Here is a 20,701-nt window from a genome sequence, read left to right on the forward strand (position 1 = left end):
CTTTTTATCTTCCAGACCTAGGTGAGAGACCACTGTTCCATTTACTTTGTAACAGGTGCACTTACACTAGACTTATTTATATGGGCACAGAGAAGTCAGCAGTTATAGTGCATGTATTCCCAGCATATTTGGGCGTAATTACAAGTCGCCCAATTTTCTGATGCTGGATTATGTTGAATTCTATCGAGTTATTTTTGGAGTGTATCTGTGGGAATTTGTGGCCGTTTTCGACACATCAGTCGAGACGTTCTGTGGATTTAGGATCAGGATGGTTCATGTATACATTCCCAGAATATTTGGGCGTAATTAGGAAGTTGTCCACTCTTCTGATATTGGATGAGAGGGCCTGGCTCACAGGCGGCGTTCCAATTCATCCCACAGATGTTAAGTGAGGCTCTGTGCAGGCTACTGGAGCTCCTCCACAGCAAAGCACAGCTGGTAATAACATCTGGCTGAATCAACCTGAGTTGAATAATTAATTGTGTTTGTGTGTGTGGGGGGTGTCACATACTTCTTGCAAGCTGCAAACAGACCTACTAGCATGCGAACCGGACAGCGCTCATTTTCTTCAGCGCACTTGTACTTGTGATCAATGATGAAGTTCACGAGAGATTAATTTATTTATCAGAGCTTTAATGTTTTGCTTTGAAGTCCACAAGAAAGAAACACATCAAAAGAAAACGGACAGTTTAAAAGAACAAGACAAGACAGATGAAAGAGGAAGGAACGTCCGTGTCAGGGTTCAGCCCAGGAGTCGGAACAGGCCGACGGGCGCGTGGAATCGACTTTATGCTGCTCCTGTTAATAATGGGCGTGGCTGGAACATCTGCACTCATTAATAAGGAAACGTTCTGATTGGACGGTCACCTTCAAGCCCCGCCCATTCGTTTTCAAACAGAACTTAATACGAGCTTGAGCTTCTCACACCATGGCAAAATATTTTTATTACAGACTCACAAGAAAGCACAAAAACATGAAATGCACAAAATTCGTCGTTACACGTAGAAGAATCCGTACTGTACACTGTTAAAACGCTTTAAAAAGGTAAAGCAAAGCAATAAAAATAATGAATAAAGCGGCGCGTGGGTGGGACGGGCGCTCGGTGCTCCTCAGCAGCCTTGTTTGATGATGATGTCCGTCATGTCGTCCACTTTGTGCAGCTCCAAATTCTGTCGGTGGAAGAACAAAGAATTTAAAACAAATCCACACACACACACACACACGGTTGTATCATCATGAGCTCAATTTCACCCCGAAAACAAGAAAACAGACTAAACACAATTCATTATTCAGCTCAGGTGGATTCGGCCAGATGTTACTAACATCTGTGCTTTGCTGTGGAGGAACTCCAGCGGCCTGCACAGAGCCACACTGAACATCTGTGGGATGAATCGAAACGCCGACTGTGAGCCAGGCCCTCTCATCTAACGTCAGGACAGCGGGCGACTTGTAATTACTCCCAAATATGCTGGGAATACATGCACTGTAACTGCTGACTTCTCTGTGCCCATATGAATAGGTCTAGTAACGGAATTGCGTCCGCCCGATTTGCCTGTTACAATAACTCCACCGCTTGCACCACCCCCGCGCTGGCAGAGGTCTTTATACCGACCGGCGGTGGATTACGCACAGGCACCAGGGGGCGCTGTTGCTACTTAGAGCTCGGACCCTCTGTGGCGGGGGTGGCGCCTCAAACATGTCTATTCATTCTCAATACCTGCATCAGCCTGACCATGGCTGGGGTGGGTCCGGTGCCGATCCGGAACCCTCCCTTTCTTTCTAGCTCGCTCGCTCTTTTAGACCTGGCGGGCAGGGCGGGCGGGCCAATAGATATTCTACATGTATTCTATTTGGACTGTGGAAGTAAATTGCCTAAGAAAATCCCTAAGAAATGGATCTCAGCTACTGGACATGAATTCCTATTGTGCTTTTTTAAATTGGGAACATGGATCCAGCAAGTCTTCACACCCCCGGACTTGGATCATCATCATTCATGATCGGGTTTCTAATCCCCGAACTCACCTTCTCGTTAGCCAGATGTAAAAGGGCAACGAAGGCCAGCGGCACCGACAGGTTATTCGCCATGCTGGCGGGCAGCCTGGAACAGCAAAGAAAGAGACGAGTTACTATTCATTAGTCTGATCATGATCCATAATTCAGCGGGGCGCTCGGCCTGGAGGTCAGAGCCGCGCCCGGTCTCCTCTGCGTGGCGAGGCGTTCGAAAGATTCACGAGGTGCTTCGGGGTCCCAGCTGTGCCAGGTCAGGACCGATAGGAAATATGATTTCACTTTATGACGGTTGCATACTTTTGTATGAGGGTCCTGGCGGACTGGCTGAAGGACTTCTCTCCTGCGACCTGCGTGCTCGTCTCACTCTCCGCCTCCTGCGGAAAAGGACAAAGAAAAACAAATCGTGAACACGCCTGTGCTTCACCATCGACTCGTGGACGGGTATCATTTCCGACAGAAGTACCGGGGTGGGTTTCTCGGGGCTGTCGGTCAGGAGGCCCCACATGCTGCTCTTCAGTCGCTTCATGTCCATCTTCTTGGCCGTCCTGGCGTAGTTGATCTCGATGACGTCGACCTGAAGCAGAGACACGCCCACAATGAGAGAGTCCTGGTGACTTCTCTGTGCCCGTATACACTCTGAGCACTTCGTTAGGTACGTAGGAGCCGTACCTTCCGTACCAATTGAATCCGTGAACATGTTAGCAGGTGCAGCAGTGTTAGGCCCATGTGTCAGAGTCATCGGACACTTTCTGACCACATGATGCCGGTCTTCTATTTTTGCCTGTAAATGGCTACAAATCCCCACAGACACACTTGAAAATCTCCCACCTTATGAGGCTCCGGGACCAGGCAGTCCTCTCCGTAGGTGGAGACGTTCTCCGCGTCCGGCCGGTCCGTCCCCGGCGGAGAGTCTTCCAGTCCCGCGAAGCCGCCGGCCTCGTCGTCGCTGTCAGAGAGCTACACACACACACACACACACACACACACACACACACACACACACACACACACACACACAGCTTTAGCAACTTCGACTTCAAATTCTGAACCCTTGAGGTTATGGACGACGCCTTGGGCGAACTTCGTCTAAAGAAAGATGTGAAGTGCGGTGGTGGGAGCATCAGCAACAGTGACGACCCCAGTGCGGCGATTTCTGCACGTGGGACGAGGGCTCGCACGGGCAGTGGTAGCTCAGCGGTTAAGGTAATGTAGTATTAATCAGAAGGGTACTGGTTCAAGCCCTACCACCGGCACTGTTGGGCCCCTGAGCAAGGCCCTTAACCCTCAAACTGGATCAGTCATGCTGCTAAATGCTGCAGATGAATTCAACCTTCCAAATCAAATCGGTCAGCAAAGGAAGAAGTGAAGTACGGCGGTGGGAGCATCAGCAACAGAGTGACGACCCCAATCAGAAGGTTACCGGCTCAAGCCCCACCACCGTCACTGTTGGGCCCCTGAGCAAGGCCCTTCAGCCTCAATTGCTCAAACTGGATCGGTCATAAAATGCGAGTCGCCTCGGATTAAAGCGGCTGCTAAATGCTGCAGATGAAGATGCGTTTGACCTTCCAAAGAAAGGAGTGAAGTACGGCGGTGGGAGCATCAGCAACAAGGCGACGACTCCAAAGAAAAAGCCAAAGGGGGCGAATTCTACACGGGGGACGGGGGCTCGCACGGGCAGTGGTAGCTCAGCGCGTAAGGTAACGTACTAGTAATCAAAAGGGTACTGGTTCAAGCCCCACCACAGTCACTGTCGGGCCCCTGAGCAAGGCCCTTCAGCCTCAAACTGGATCAGTCATAAAATGCGAGTCGCCTCGGATTAAAGCGGCTGCTATATGCTGATGCGTTTGACCTTCCAAATCAAATCGGTCAGCAAAGAACGAAGCGAAGTACGGTGGTGGGAGCATCAGCAACAAAGAGCGAATCCCGCCTGGAGGGGGAGGCGAGGGCTCGCACGACTTACCTGCAGGCGCGGGCAGAAGTTGGCGGTGTCGTTGGCGTTGTCGTAGTCGTACTCCCCGACGCCGTCCCCCAGCTCGCCCGATATCCTCTTCCTGGCCTCCGCGATGAGCTGTGGAGAGAACACGAACAGCCTCAGCGGGGGGGGGTTTTGATCTAGCCTCGGCGACGTCAGCGGTCGACGCGATGCTGACGCGACTCACCGTGTTGGACGGCTTCAGGCTGAGCTGGGACAGGTTGCTGAGCGGGTACTGGAAATCCGCCGGCAGGGTGGTCTTCTTGTTGCTGGTGTTCAGGGCGGATTTGGTGATGGTGGTCGCCGCCTGCAAACACAGGTACGGGCGTGAACACTCATGGGGTCAGTCAGATCATCACTCAGAATTAAGGCGCCGCATTTTAATGCATCTAAGAATTTAGACACGCCCTCTTCTCAGGAGTGTAGGATATGTAGAGAGAGCGCTAGGTTTTCGGACAGACCCCTAGTATGGAGTCGGAGAATATTGACCGTATTTCGATAGCCACGCCCCCCCAGGAGCCGCCCGGCCCTCTGAAGAGCGAGCGAGCCCTTACCCTGGTGGTGCGGAAGTACGTGTGGAAGTGGACGTCCTCGCTGAAGTCGATGACCAGTGGATTTTTCGCCGCCCTCTTCTTCGTTTCCTTCTCCGGCTTGTGATCCTCTGCGAAGACAAACACAAAGTCACGTGACCCCGGGCTGTCTAGACGCCGTAGTGCGCTCGTTTCCGATTAGCCGCGCGGGGACTCACGCTTGTGTGTGGGTTTGAAGAGCCAGTAGCCGGGGCCCACCCAGGAGGCCATGGTTCGAGGGCTGAAGTACGAGTACTCTCTGGGTTCGTCGGACAGCTGCAGGCACATGGTGGCGATGTCCACGTCTCCGATGGGCACCACCTCCCTGTGGAGAGACACGGGGTCACATTTACTTACAGTACTATGACAGTCTATACAGTGTATCACAAAAGTGAGTACACCCCTCACATTTCTGCAGATATTTAAGTATATCTTTTCATGGGACAACACTGACAAAATGACACTTTGACACAATGAAAAGTAGTCTGTGTGCAGCTTATATAACAGTGTAAATTTATTCTTCCCTCAAAATAACTCAATATACAGCCATTAATGTCTAAACCACCGGCAACAAAAGTTAGTACACCCCTAAGAGACTACACCCCTAAATGTCCAAATTGAGCACTGCTTGTCATTTTCCCTCCAAAATGTTATGTGATTTGTTAGTGTTACTAGGTCTCAGGTGTGCATAGGGAGCAGGTGTGTTCAATTTAGTAGTACAGCTCTCACACTCTCTCATACTGTCACTGAAAGTTCCAACATGGCACCTCATGGCAAAGAACTCTCTGAGGATCTTAAAAGATGAATTGTTGCGCTACATGAAGATGGCCAAGGCTACAAGAAGATTGCCAACACCCTGAAACTGAGCTGCAGCACAGTGGCCAAGATCATCCAGCGTTTTAAAAGAGCAGGGTCCACTCAGAACAGACCTCGCGTTGGTCGTCCAAAGAAGCTGAGTGCACGTGCTCAGTCACATCCAACTGCTGTCTTTGAAAGATAGGCGCAGGAGTGCTGCCAGCATTGCTGCAGAGATTGAAAAGGTGGGGGGTCAGCCTGTCAGTGCTCAGACCATACGCCGCACACTACATCAAATTGGTCTGCATGGCTGTCACCCCAGAAGGAAGCCTTTTCTGAAGTCTCTACACAAGAAAGCCCACAAACAGTTTGCTGAACACATGTCAACAAAGGACATGGATTACTGGAACCATGTCCTATGGTCTGATGAGACCAAGATTAATTTGTTTGGTTCAGATGGTCTCAAGCATGTGTGGTGGCAATCAGGTGAGGAGTACAAAGATAAGTGTGTCATGCCTACAGTCAAGCATGGTGGTGGGAATGCCATGGTCTGGGGCTGCATGAGTGCAGCAGATGTTGGGGAGTTACATTTCATTGAGGGACACATGAACTCCAATATGTACTGTGAAATACTGAAGCAGAGCATGATCCCCTCCCTCCGGAAACTGGGTCGCAGGGCAGTGTTCCAGCATGATAATGACTCCAAACACATCTCTAAGACGACCACTGCTTTATTGAAGAGGCTGAGGGTAAAGGTGATGGACTGGCCAAGCATGTCTCCAGACCTAAACCCAATAGAACATCTTTGGGGCATCCTCAAGCGGAAGGTGGAGGAGCGCAAAGTCTCGAATATCCGCCAGCTCCGTGATGTCGTCATGGAGGAGTGGAAAAGCATTCCAGTGGCAACCTGTGAAGCTCTGGTTAACTCCATGCCCAGGAGAGTTAAGGCAGTTCTGGGAAATAATGGTGGCCACACAAAATATTGACACTTCAGGAACTTTCACTAAGGGGTGTACTCACTTTTGTTGCCGGTGGTTTAGACATTAATGGCTGTATATTGAGTTATTTTGAGGGAAGAATAAATTTACACTGTTATATAAGCTGCACACAGACTACTTTTCATTGTATCAAAGTGTCATTTTGTCAGTGTTGTCCCATGAAAAGATATACTTAAATATCTGCAGAAATGTGAAGGGTGTACTCACTTTTGTGATACACTGTATACCGTCTAAGCAATTGAGGGTTAAGGGCCTCGCTGAAGTGCCCGACAGTGGCAACCTGGCAATGGTGGGGCTTGAACCAGCGACCTTTCAATTACTAGTCCAGTACCTTAACCACTAGGCTACAACTGCGCCCGTCACATGACTGGTACACCTGGGAATCGAACCCAGGACATTCTTGCTGTGAGTCGACAGAGCTATCCACCGAGCCTGTGTGTGTGTTTGTATTAAATCGCTCCCTCCACTCACCTGGGAAGCCTGTCTATAAGAATTTGGAGTGTGACTGGGGGGATTTGTGCTCAATTCAGTTAACAGTGTCAGTGGGGTCAGGTACTGATGTTGGAAGAGATGACCTGACATCCCAACTAGTTCTAGTGCGCTGCTCTCTTTTGGAAGGGAGACTTCCCTAAACTGTTTCCACAATGTTAAAAGCAATGGATGTTGCAGAAACAGCTAAATCCAGTCATTAGAAGGGGTGTCTACATACTTTTGGCCACATATCGAGCGTACACGTCTACCTTTAACCTTCATGTCTGGATTAGATTCTGGGGGATTGTAATAGGGAACTGGATATGACTCAATTCTCGTCTCATTACCGTATTTTCTCGGGGCTTCTCTTGGCGCAGGCGTCCTTGCGCTCGTCGAAGGCCTCGCCGGGCCCGCCGTCGTCCCCGTCGGCGTCGAAGTGGTCGGCGAAATCCGGAGCCTCGTCCTCGTCGGGTGCGACGTCGGCGTTGACGTCGAAGGCGTGGTCGCCCTGCTTCATCTTCTCCAGGAGCTGGTTCAGATTGGTGGTCTGGAGAAACCAGGAGAGAAGGCACATCAAAGACCCGGTTACTACCGGTAACGCAAAGCGTTACAGGACCTCAACCGGCGCTAATCTGACCCGGCATCCTACAGACTAGAGATGGACCGATCGGGGTTTTTGGCACCGATTCCGATCTCCTTTCAGTGAAGATAAACCGGAGCAGCGCGCGCACGCGTGTGTGTGTGTGTGTGTGTGTGCGCCTTTAGAAGATACGCTTTGTTCACAGTATCGCTATAAGTGATTCATTGATTCACGAGTTGATTCGTTTTTATGTGAAGCGTAAGTTTCTCTTCTCAGTTATCTCTCCGTGTTTACTGTTATTAATTAAATGTCGTGGTTTTAAATAAACACCAGCTACTACAGAACATTCTGTGTGACTCTCTTACATTAAAAAGCTTCATTACACTGTTATTAGCACAGATCTGTAACCGACCGTCAGACTCGTTCCGTCTAAGGAGCTAAAAGTTCAGCAGATGATCCTGAACTAACGAATTTGGTAATGAATAAACTTTTGCCTCTGATTGGCTCTGTAACGTTTTCTGTTCTCATCTACATCACAAGTAAGAACCGCTGACGATTTACCAAAGTGAACCAGGAGTTTATATAACGTGCTGATAGAATCCACTCAGATGTGACCGGGTTGAATTATCTTTTTAAAGTAAATATTACAATCAGCAAAATTACATCGTAAGAGCTTTCACGATGGTTTCTGTACGATGGTTGATGAATGGTGATGTGATGGTTGGTGCTTCGTAGCTCAAAGTCTGGATCGATCCACTGAGCTGTTAACTTAACGTGATCTTTATATATCACACGATCGGATCGGCGACTTTTAGGAAATATCGGCGATCGCATATTTTGATAAAAAAATCGATCGTCCCATCTCTACTACAGACACAACTGGGTGTCTGATTTGGGCTCGGAAACGGTTTCGTCCCGGGACCGGTTGAAGGCCCCAACATGTCGATGCGGCTCTAAATGGGAACCTGTGGCTGGCAGGTGAAAAGAAGAGGTAGAAGCCAGCGTGATGGATGATGGATTCAAGTTTGGCGGCTTTTCTATTAGGGGTGAAGGGCCAAATTAGGCTGCAACAGCGACTCCTACGGTCTGGTCAAGGTGTAAACGTAGGCGGTGAAGGAATCCAGAAAGTAAAGTGTGCTCTCCCGTATGTTTACATTACATTTACGGCATTTAGCAGACGCTTTTATCCAAAGCGACTTACAGTATACTGTGTAAGCAATTAAGAATTAAGGGCCTTGCTCAAGGGCCCAACAGTGGCAACCTGGTGGGGTTTGAACCAGCGACCTTCTGCTTACTAGTCCAGTGCCTAAACCACTAGGCTACAACCGTATGTGCCAGGATACGTCGGATGAATGGACAGGACGCGTCACGTGACCTGCATGCGAGTGCTTACCTGGTCAGGTGTCCAGTGGGTGAAGGAGAAGTCTTCCAGAGACGGGCAGACGGGCATGCACCTCTCCTCCAGCGCCTTCAGGCTGGCTGCAGAGATCAAACGAGACGGAGTCACTGATGATGTGTACCAGAACCGAAAGAGTGTGCCGCTGTGCCGGGTCAGGGGCGAAGGGTTACCTGCGAAGGGCGAGGCGGGGGCGTGCTGGACAGGCGGGGGCGAGACGGGTGGCCTGGAGCGCAGCAGCGTCATGTGAGACGGGAAGCGGAGCTCACAGCGGCTGTCCTCGCTGAACAGGACGGACAGAAAGACCCCGGCCGTGCTGTTCTCGTCGAAGGACGCGGCCATGCGCTGGAACATCGGGTCCACCTACGGGGCGAGGACGCAGAACCGCTCAGGCGCTTACCGTTTGATCCGGTTCTCCCGGTAAATAAAGAAATAGAAGCGAGAACCGTTACCTCACACCTCATCTCCGACTGGGAGAGGTTGATGTTGCTCAGGTTCTGCTCCACCGTCTTCTTAGCAGGTCTTTTTTTGGGGGCCTGTTTGACCGCTGCATGTCCGTCCGGGGTGCCGTCGTCCGCGTCGTCGCCTTCTCCGCCATCCTGGTCTAAAAAAAACCATGATTTGAAAGAACCCAACAACACTGCTGTACTTACTACACTAATATGTACACAGAACAGCACATGACCATGTCAGTGCTGATAATGATCTATTAAGTGGGTCCATTTCGACTGATAAATGGGGTACATGGGTGTGTGTGTGTGTGTGTGTGACAAATAATAATAGTGTACTCCAGTCAGTAATCGTATACCCACAAAGTTCCTCTGTATGTTCAATCTGTTGTTTCTATGACCGCGTGTGTGGATCCGTCCGCCGCTCACCTTCTTTCGGCTTGGTCTCGGCGCCCAGACCTCCCAGCACCCTGTAGGCGTCGGCGTGGACGGCGTCGACCCTCACGGCGTAGATCTTCGTGCTGGCGTCCAGCGTGCCCGCGGCCACCTGAAAGACACTCGGAATCAGGTTCGCGTCCGAAATACAACAGCAGGGCCGACGCGGGCGGTCAGACGTCGGGACCGACCTTGAAGTTGAGCTCGGAGTCCTTCTCCTTGAGGATGTCCGCCATGTAGTCGATGAGGTGCAGCCCGAACGCGTTCTTGGTGGTGATTTTCTGCGCGCACACGGTGGGATTAGCGACACGCGAACACATCGGGCTTTAGCTGCACTTTCGTGTAGGGTTTTGACTCACGTTTTCCGTCGAGAGCTTGATGCAGGTGGAGTAGTGCTCCGAGATCTGAGCGGAGGAGAGCTTGGGCACCGCGGCCGGCGTCCCTGCGGCACTGCAACACCGGACGGTTTCAGAGAAAGGGAATGTTAATAGGAACGTCTAGACCAGGTTGTTTTCTATTTACAGTATTTAAGCATTTTCTTCCCTTTTCCTCCTGATTTAGGGTAGTAAATCTGTCCTCCGCTGCTGGGGATCTCTGATTGCAGTCGACGCCTCCTCTGAACCGCGCGCATTCTACAAAGACGCCCCTATCTGCTAATCAGGGTCCATGCACGGCGTTTGAAGACCCCACCCACTTAGTTTGGTCATTTCTCCAACCCAGCAGACACGGTGGACAATCTGTGTCCGCTGCAGGCACTGCCAATTGGGGCCGGTAGATGGCGCCCAGCCGACAGGTTCGAATCTCGGCTCTGCTACCGGTTCAGAATCTCGGCGCTGGTGTGCTAGCGGAACATCCCGCTGCGCCACCCGGGCGCCTGTCCATGATTTTTTTTTTACACGACACAAACGATAATCTTACTCTCGCTGTTCTGTACAATCTGGTCCCACTGTGGTTTACAAGATGTAACATAAAGCCTCCACAAGGAGACATTCGCGTACAGGTTTACCCCATTTTTTGGCTCGCTCCCACCTAAGGGTTGCGACCCAGGGTTTAGAAGAAGTGGATCAGCGGGCAGCGGTGTTGTATCATGTTATCATGGATTAGCCTCCAATGTAACTGCAAATACACTTACGTGACCACACACATTGCAAGCAATTGAGGGTTAAGGGCCTTGCTCGAGGGCCTAACAGTGGCTACCTGGTGGTGGGGCTTGAACCAGCAGCCTTCCGATTGCTATCCCTATACCGTAACCGCTGAGCTACCATAATAATTGCACCAGGGTTGGGTGATAAATCCAAAACCTTCTATTATGTTTAACAACAAACATTTATTGGTGCTGCTCTGTGTCACCTCCCACTCCCCTTCTTAAAGCCTTCTGATTGGCTGGATGAGCCTCTCTGTGACGGAGGTTCTTCACCGCCGCCTCCACTGACCTGATCGGCTCGTTGATGGAAGAGTCGCCCGCAGCGTGAAGGTCGATGACTTTGGACCGGCGCCTCTGCCTCCGCTCCTTTTCGTCGTCGTTGCCCTGGATGGAGCCGAGAAGCGGCGTGCTCGAGGCCGAGAGGGCCGTCTTGTGGCCCAGCGCCGGGGAGCTCCACTGGCGGGGCCGTGAGGTCGGGGTGTTGGCTGCGCTCATGCTGCCTGCGAACGGAACCAAGAGTTCATTTATCAACACACACACGATACACACACATTGCGTCTCTGCCTACATACAGCCGGCGCTAAGAGGGTTTGTGTTCCTAATAAAGTGGGCAGGAGGTTTAAACATGATTTGTAAGAACCCAACAACACTGCTGTACCTGCTACATTAATATGTACACAGAACAGCACACATGATCATGTTAGTGTCAATGCAGTGCTGATAATGATTACTTAGTGGGTCCATTTCGATTGATAAATGGGGTACATGGGGGGGGGGGGGGGGGGGGCGACGACAAATAATAATAGTGTACAGTACAGATGGACTCCAGTCAGTAAATGTATACCCACAAAGTTCATCTGTATGATATGTGTACCTAATAATATGCTCGATGAGTGTTATAAAGTGCTTAATTTGGTTGTTTTTGTTTTAAAGTCTTTTTAATTTTAAACATTTTAACCAGATTAAGAATAATAAAAAAGTTTTTTTCGAATCCCAAACCACTAAAGTACAAATATTTATAAATAACTGCAGTTTTTATCACTAGTTTGGTCCCACGTCGCATACTAGCGTACTACATAGTATGTAACAGTAGTCCGGACACTGTGAGTACATACTATTATTGCATACTAAGTAGTATTCTAGTATGCACCGAGTATACTTAGCGTTAGCATGTTAGCTCAACTCGCTACTTCCAATTCTACAACTTTCTCTTCAACTAAATTCAGTACTTACTCTTTTTGTCGATTCTACAACAATATCCGAAGAGCCGATTCTCAATCCAAACCTTTAAAAGCTAGTTTTAAATAGATGTAAACAAAGAAACGGTGCGAGTCGGAACTTCACACCGGTTTAAAAATTAGCGCCCAACGGCTCGCACGTCATACGTCTGAGGTGACGGCATCACGCACGGCACACGCACGACGCGTCATAATAGCATAAGACTGATCCAGGATCTGTTCTTAGAAAGTCAAACCAACGCTGGTAAACGAGTGGTGGAAATTCCGTCTGTTCCCAGGTCAGTTTGTATCAATCAACCTAAACCGAGAGCTCATCTGGAATCAAAAGTATTGGGACACACCTTCTACATTTACATTTTCGGCATTAAGCAGACGCTTTTATCCAAACAGTATACAATCTAAGCAATTGAGGGTTAAATGCTACATCCCTTTCAACATCCCTCGATCAGCTCTGTCCTCCTACCCTCAAACGAGGTAAACCTTCTCACCCTGCTCCTTGGCTTTCAGATGCACTGCGCAGCAACAGAAGAGAATTAAGGGCAGCTGAGAGAAAGTGGAGGAAATCTAAGCTCGGTGTTGATCTCCACTCCTACCACGATCTGCTGTCCAGGTTCTCATCTGATGTGACTGCTGCAAAAACATCTTTTTACAAAGCCAAGCTTGAACAATCTGCTGCTGACCCACGTAAGCTTCATGCTATCTTTTCCTCTCTTTTAAACCCTCCTCCTCCTCCCCCTTCTGCCTCTCTCACTGCTACTGACTTTTCAACATTCTTTCAGGACAAGATCGACAAAATCAATCAATCCTTCTCTCCGACTGACCCACTTTCAACTGACCCTCAACCCACCAACATTCTCACCAGCTTCACCCCACTCACCATGGATGAGGTTACACAGCTCCTCTCATCCAGCAATCCCACTACATGCACACTTGACCCTATACCATCCACCATCCTCAAAGACCTCTCGCAGGACCTAATCCCCTTCATCACACCCATCATCAACAACTCCCTGACATCAGGTGTTGTCCCCACTGCATTTAAGAAGGCTCAGGTCATCCCCCTTCTTAAGAAACCTACACTAGACACTACAGACATTAACAACTACAGACCTGTCTCACTCCTCTCTTTTCTATCCAAAATTCTTGAACGTGCTGTCTATAACCAACTATCTGCCTTTCTCACTCAGAATGACCTCCACGATCCGTACCAGTCTGGCTTCAAGGCAGCGCATTCTACGGAAACAGCTCTTGTAGCGGTTACTGAGAAGCTTCATGCAGCCAAAGCAGCCAAACTGTCATCTGTCCTTATTCTTCTTGACCTCTCTGCAGCCTTCGACACAGTGAATCACAGCATTCTCCTGACCACTCTCTCCAACCTTGGAGTAACAGGTTCAGCATGGCAATGGATGGCCTCCTACCTGGAAGGGCGCTCCTACCAAGTGTCATGGAGGGGATCCATATCTCCACCATGCACTCTCTCAACCGGTGTTCCTCAGGGCTCTGTACTTGGCCCACTTCTTTTCTCTATCTACACCCGCTCTCTGGGCAAGGTCATAGCCTCCCATGGCTTCTCCTACCACTCCTATGCAGATGACACTCAGCTCATTCTATCATTTCCTCCTTCAGACACGCAAGTCTCAGCTCGCATCTCAGCATGTCTGCGAGATATCTCACAATGGATGTCAGCTCATCATCTGAAACTTAATCCCAGTAAGACAGAGATGTTGCTCATTCCTGGAGATCAGTCTCCAACCCAGGACCTAGTCATTTCTCTGGATGACTCCCAGATCAGACCATCTGATAAGGCAAGAAGTCTTGGTGTTGTCCTTGATAACCAGCTGACATTCTCTCCTCATATAGCCAACATGACAAGATCATGCCGGTTCCTCTTGTACAACATCAGGAAGATTCGTCCATTTCTCTCCAGGGAAGCTACCCAGATTCTGGTGCAATCACTTGTAATCTCACGGTTGGACTACTGCAACTCCCTTCTGGCTGGAGCTCCCATGTCCACGATTAAACCCTTACAGCTCATTCAAAATGCAGCTGCCCGTCTGGTTTTTAACCAACCTAAACACTGCCACATCACCCCACTGCTGCGTTCTCTTCACTGGCTTCCTGTAGCTGCACGCATTCAGTTTAAAACACTGACGCTCGCCTACATAGCCAAAAATGGACCAGCCCCAAGCTACCTTCGTGGCCTTATCAAACCCCGCTCTGTACCACGCAACCTCCGAGCCTCTAGTCTATCTCGACTTGAGCCTCCATCCAGGACTAAAGGAAGACCATCATCAAGGCTGTTCTCTGTTCTAGCGCCCAAATGGTGGAACGAACTTCCTCTGTCTGTCCGAACATCTGAGTCTCTTGCTGTCTTTAAAAAACGATTAAAAACCCACCTTTTTACTAAACACTTAGGCTGACTTGTACTTATTTACTAACATTTTGTTCCATTCTTTTCCATTTAAAAAAAAAAAAAAAAAAAAAAAAAAAAAAAAAAAAAAGCAGCACTTTGGTTCTAACAGGTTTTAGCAGATTTGTGTTCTTTGACTGTTGTTTTCCTAAACTTGAGAAATGAAATGTTCACTATAGAAGCACTTCTGTAAGTCGCTCTGGATAAGAGCGTCTGCTAAATGCTAAAAATGTAAATGTAAATGTAAAATGCCCTGCTTAAGGGCCCGACAGTGGCAACCTGGCAGTGATGGGGCTTGAACCAGTGACCTTTCGATTACTAGTCCAGTACCTTCACCACTAGGCTACAACTTCTAATGATTGAATTCACGTGTTTTAGCCACAACAATGTATGTTCGTGGGGAAAAACAGAGCCAACCAAGCCACCAACCAAGCTACCGTCCGAGTGTGGCATGGTGGCAACCATTAGATTAAGTAAAATTGTGTGTGTGTGTGTGTGTGTGTGTGTGTGTGTGTGTGAGGAGTTTTGTATGTTCTCCATACGTCGGCCTTTCCTGATTCCTGTCAGAGGTGAGGATTAATCCTTGGTCATTAGGATCCTGATGTTGTGCAGCACTGTTTCATCCACAGTTCCACCTTAACTTTGGACGCGTATTGCAATACTACTGTAACTAACCACTTCATACTGATCAAGGTCCAGGTGGGGCCAGTGCCACCCAGAAACACTAGACCCAAGGCAGTAGTAGTCACTGTGCAGTGCTCAGTCCATCGCAGGACCCGATAATAAAGGTAAGCCTGATCAGGGTCTGTTCCCACGTTGTGCTGTAATGTCTGGAATTGGCACCTCAGTCCTGATCATCAATGACTGACTGATAAACTCGGGAATTGTAGAATTTTGATGTAGAAATGATCTTGTAGAAACACCAGGTGGCAGCAGAGTCAAAAAAGAGCCAAAGCAAATGAATTCAGTCGAGCAAACGTGCTAAATCCCGATTCCTTTGGTTTGGTTGTCCTAGTCGTCCCAGTGCTGATTATATAAGCCCCCTTTGCCCACCCTGATTAGGATGATTTGTTATTATACGTATTATTATTATAGCATCCTAGACTTCACTAAATACCTATAAAGTTCAGTTTACAAATCACTGATTTATGTTTTATGTGAATTTTGTTATCAGATTTGCACATAATATGAAATATTTCTTACTTTCTGCATTTGTGCTGCACATTTTAGCATTTGATCGATATGTTTTGATCCCTGCAAGGGAGCCACTGATTTCCTTTGCAAATTAACAAAAGATTGGAACATCTGACCTGTTTTCTTTTCTGGAAAGCAGCAAGACGGGACAACAACATAATTAATCATTAATCTGTATCTGTGTAAGATCTGTTCCGTTCCTCCTGTTAAATGAGCTTTATTGATTTCCCCTTTATCATTATGTGTTCTGTGGAATCCCGGCTGTCACGCCAACGACTGTTTTATCGGCCCAAATAAAGCTGAATTATCTTCTGACTAGAATTAAATATTAACAGGAGTTACTTGGAAAAGGTCTGGAACCTCCTGCGTGTGGTACCGGGGTGTGACTACTGGATTCACACTCGTCTTAAGGAGCTCACCACTAAATCTGGGGTGAATCTATGGAATATTATATTCGTTTCCACCTGGTTAAGAAATCGTGGAACAGTGGTGTCTTGGCCAAGGTTGGGAAGGAAACCAAAACTGTCACCTCATGCTGAAAGGAACTGAGGTTTTCAGGTCTGGCATTAATAATCAGAAGGTGGAAGCGTGGACCTGACCCGTCTTGGTGGTGCCAATATAAATAGGGCTAGTTTGACTGCACCTGTTCAAAAGTACATGGAACAGTGGTGTCAAGGTTTTGCCGAGGTGTGCCGATTGATTGCCGCCCTGTCCATGGTGTTCCCGCCTTGCGCCCAGTGTTTTCCAGTGGAACCGGGCCCATATAAATAGGGCGAGATTGACAGCACCTGTTTAAAAACTCGTGGAACAGTGGTGTCTTGGCCAAGGTTGGGAAGGAAACCAAAATTGTCACCTCATGCTGAAAGGAACCAAGGTTTTCAGGTCTGGCATTAATTAGAAGTAGATGGAACTGTGGACCTGACCTGACTTGGTTGTGCCCATATAAATAGGGCTAGTTTGACCGCACCTGTTCAGAAATTTGTGGAACAGTTGTGTCTTGGCCAAGGTTGGGAAGGAAATAAAAATTGTCACCTTATAAAAGATGGAACAGAGGTGACACCGTCCACAGTCAAGTTCCATCATCTTCTAATCCACGCCAGGTTGATGTTATTTGATGGTTCCTGTAATATTTTCTCGGCTTCTCGTGCTGCATGTTCATTTGCCGCTCTTTTACTCTCTTCCACGCTTTCGTTTTTGACCCCCCCCCCCCCCCCCCCCCGCCAATTGTTCAGTGGAGCGTTTATAACGCCTTTCACTCTCCACACAGGCCGTCTTATCTGCCAGGCATAAATAAGAGCCCCGTGGCCGTCGACATCTATCCAGCCAGAAGCGACCACGCCCCAACCCGCGCCTTTGTGCCTCTCCGGGCCGCTAAACCCTTATTGAAAACGCCGACCGGGATTCATCAGGCTTTTTGTAATATGCGATATTCACTTTTTTCAAATCTTTGTGCTCGGCGGTGATAAGAAATATCCATTTCGCTCTTCTGTGTGCCGCCTGAGAGCAAATCCGAGTTCTTGGAAAGCGGCCGGCGTGTTTTATTGACGCGTGTCACTGCCAAGGAAGAAGCAAAGCGCCAACCGAAAGAGCGTCCAGATATTTTTGACCTTTCTTAGCGGGAGGGTGAAAAGTTCAGCTGCCTGTGGAAGAGGGGTGCCAGGAGAACCTTTGCCATCTTGGCGAAGTTGCCAAAAATATTTGGACACCCGTTACTGCCAATAAAATAGCAAAGCGACAAGCCTACGAGCGTCCAGATATTTTTAATCTTTCTTAGTGGGAGGGTATAAAATTGAGCTACCTGTGGAAGAGCGTTTGCCAGTAATATTTGGACACTTGACCATGAGCTTGTCTGACCCCCATATCAAAAACAAACTGTATTAAAACAGCGACATTTTTATCTGTGTGATCTTTTAAGCTAGAAAGACAGCCGCTTCTCTCCGTCTCTCTGTTCTCCCATGATGAAGGAGTTTAGGAGTGCCACAAGGCTATATGCTTGGTCCATTAATGCAGGGGGGTACCCTTTTTTCAGAGGCTAGTTAAAAAACTGTGCTAGACACAATCCAGCGACTGCCAGCCCCTCTTGAGCCCTTGAGCAAGACGATCGGATTTTGCCTCACTTGTAAGCTGCCAAATAAATAAAAGTAAGTGCCGGAGCCTGAAGGGAAAATGTGCCTCTTTCTCACAGTTAAAGCCTCCGTTTTCCCCGAGGTTTAAATAAACCACACAGCCAAAAGTATCCGGACACCCGACCTGGAATCTGATGTGTCCAAGTCTTTAATTATTTCCTCCGTTCGTCTCCTGACGGCACGACAGCGACGCGATTAGATCAGACTCGCTTTAAAGAGCGTAACGTTAATAATAAAATATCGGATGATTAAAATTCTCGCCCGCCGCTCGAGCAGCGACTCCGTCGGGATCAGAAAGCGCAGACGGGCGGCTCGGACTGAGCAGGGACGATAAACGAACCCGGCCGTGTGCAGATATTAACATTTTATAATGGAATAAATGCTGCGGCTTTTAGAAAACCACCTTTTATTCACTTTATTATTTTTTTTATTTCATTTTCATGTTTTACCACTGCGTCATCCTGGTCAGGGTCACGGTGGATCTAGTTTCTCCGGAATCACTGAGCACAATGCAGTAACGCACCCCGCGTAGGCCACACCCTCATAAGACATAGCCAATCAAGTCTGTTTGTAGACACCCGACCGGCCGATAGCACCGCTGGGGATTCGAGCCCTGGATACTGGATCGAATCCTAGTGACCAGCGTACATAACAAAATATTAAATATAGCGTATATAACAAATATTAAAAAAATAATAATATATAATATAATAATAAATAATATATAATTAAATTATAGCTAATAAAAATAATTATAATTACATTAATAAAACAACAATATTAACAAATAATAACAAAAATGATAAAAACAACAAGTATTATAATATTAAAACAATATTAAATAAACTAACAAATATAACAATAATATTTTTAATAATAATAAAAATAATTATATTAATTATTATTATTATTATTAATAATAATAATAATAATAAAATAATAATAATTACAATAATAATAATAATAATAATAATTATAATAATAATAATAAAAAATAATAACAATAATAACAATAACAATAATAATAATAATAATAATAATAATAACAATAATAATAATGGTTAAAACAACAACAATAATAACAATAACAATATAAATAAACAACAAACTGACCAATAATATAAGTAATAATAATTATAATTATAATAATAGGAATATTAATAATACATTTTATTTTTTTATTTATATGGCCAAAAGTATGTGGATGCCTGACGTTGAGCTTGTAGGACACTGCTGTCAGACACTAATGATGTCCCAATTCATCCCAACGATGTCAGGGCCACTTAAGCTCAAACTTGTGGACCTGGCAGAGCTCTGGGTGTGGCTGCAGCACGTGGTTGTGGCCTAGTGGTTAAGGTACTGGACTAGTAATATAAAGGTTGCTGGTTTAAGCCCCACTACTGCCAGGTTGCCACTGCTGGACCCTTGAGCAAGGCCCTTAACCCTCAATTGCTTAGACAGTATACTGTAACAGTACTGTAAGTCACTTTGGTTAAAGGTGTCCGCTAAATGCTGAAAACGTGGTTTTAATCGTTAGACGTGGCGTCCGTATATTGTTTCTTCTTTAATTGATTAAACAATTTTTTTCTGTTACGTTCTTTTTCTTTTTTCTTCTCCTCTTTCCTGGAGTTTGGCCGGAGAAACTCTCTCTAATCTTCACGCTCATTATTCTCCGGGTAACGAGCAGAAGGTCGGCGGGATCCTCCGCTCAGTTACGCCGGCAGTTACAGACTCTCTCACATTAGCTGCTTTTGTATTCATGCTCTCCAGCGGGACCATAAAAGCCTTTCCCTGACCGGAGGGGGCCGAGGTACAGACGACGCCCCGCTCGCTGAGACTTCATTATTAACACCCGGCCGCCACCTCTGGTTCCTTTCTGCCGCTTTCCCATGATGCCGTTTCGGTCCCGGCCCGATTACTCTGGCAGGAGAGCCTAATTTTCAGTGTAATGACACACGGAGGACAGGAAATAGCGGCGGCACATTAGACGAGGCGGGAAGCGCTGAGTCAGGGCTGCCGGGGTCACGCGCACCTCCCGCCGTGACTGACGGCTCCCCGACCACCTGATGGACACGCCGGCGGAGATGAATATGGATGCCACGCTAAGAGGTCATTTCCTGTCCAAATATAATTCAGATCTTTATTTTCAGCTCAGTTTCACACAGCATGATCAAAAGTATGTGGACACCCTTCTGATTACTGAGGTATAGCACTTTCAACTGAACCTGCCACTAACAGGCTAATAAAATTAGTCATAAGAGTCCTATCATCTCGAAGGTGCATTTTATTATATGGCAACAGTTTGGGGAAGTGCCTTTCCTGTGTCAGCGTGACCCAGAGATGATAATCCATCTTTTCCAGGTCTGAAATGGAGGAGCTCATCCTGGTCAGGGTCACGCTGGGTCTATAATAATAATAAAAACAGTGATAATTATAATAATAATAATAGTAATAATAATAATAACAATAGTAATAATAATAAAAACAGTGATAATAATAGTAATAACAATAATAATAATAGAAATAATAATAATAATAAAAACAGTAATAATAATAATAATAATAATAAAAACAGTGATAATAATAGCAATAACAATAATAATAATACAAATAATAATAATAATAAAAACAGTAATAATAATAATAATAATAATAACAATAATAATAATAATAACTAACAATAACAATAATAACAATAATAATAATAGAAACAACAACAATAATAATAATAATAATAATAATAATAACAATAATAACAATAATAATAATAGAAACAACAATAATAATAATAATAATAATAATAATAATAATAATAAAAATGGAGGGTTAAAGAACCTAAAGAAGTTATTAAGAACAAACCGTATTTGAGTTTATACTGGGGTATAAATATGAGATGACCCACATGGGTCTCTTA

At 46.8% G+C, this 20,701-nt stretch overlaps 1 protein-coding gene across 1 annotated transcript; it reads right to left on the bottom strand.

The window, feature by feature from the left end:
* Nucleotides 1-616: 616 nt before the first annotated feature.
* Nucleotides 617-12,192, bottom strand: ncaph (non-SMC condensin I complex, subunit H). Its single transcript, XM_063017736.1, has 18 exons — nucleotides 12,053-12,192; nucleotides 11,109-11,319; nucleotides 10,035-10,125; nucleotides 9,867-9,956; nucleotides 9,670-9,787; nucleotides 9,244-9,395; nucleotides 8,965-9,154; nucleotides 8,789-8,874; nucleotides 7,163-7,362; nucleotides 4,731-4,876; nucleotides 4,537-4,643; nucleotides 4,170-4,289; nucleotides 3,971-4,078; nucleotides 2,839-2,967; nucleotides 2,474-2,584; nucleotides 2,308-2,384; nucleotides 2,023-2,098; nucleotides 617-1,169 (listed from the first exon to the last, which is right to left on the bottom strand). Exons 2-18 carry the CDS (start codon nucleotides 11,312-11,314, stop codon nucleotides 1,110-1,112), a joined length of 2,067 nt encoding a protein of 688 aa, XP_062873806.1. The 5' UTR covers nucleotides 11,315-11,319; nucleotides 12,053-12,192; the 3' UTR covers nucleotides 617-1,109.
* Nucleotides 12,193-20,701: the final 8,509 nt, after the last annotated feature.

Source organism: Trichomycterus rosablanca, chromosome 21 (assembly GCF_030014385.1).
Source record: "Trichomycterus rosablanca isolate fTriRos1 chromosome 21, fTriRos1.hap1, whole genome shotgun sequence".
Lineage (NCBI taxonomy): Eukaryota > Metazoa > Chordata > Actinopteri > Siluriformes > Trichomycteridae > Trichomycterus > Trichomycterus rosablanca.

Coding starts and splice junctions, on each gene's coding strand:
- ncaph (XM_063017736.1), bottom strand. CDS start 11,314: ATGAGCGCAGCCAACACCCCGACCTCACGGCCCCGCCAGTGGAGCTCC. Junction 4,644..4,730: donor CTTCAAACCCACACACAAGC/GTGAGTCCCCGC, acceptor TTGTCTTCGCAG/AGGATCACAAGCCGGAGAAG. Junction 2,099..2,307: donor GCCAGGACCCTCATACAAAA/GTATGCAACCGT, acceptor TTGCTGTTCCAG/GCTGCCCGCCAGCATGGCGA.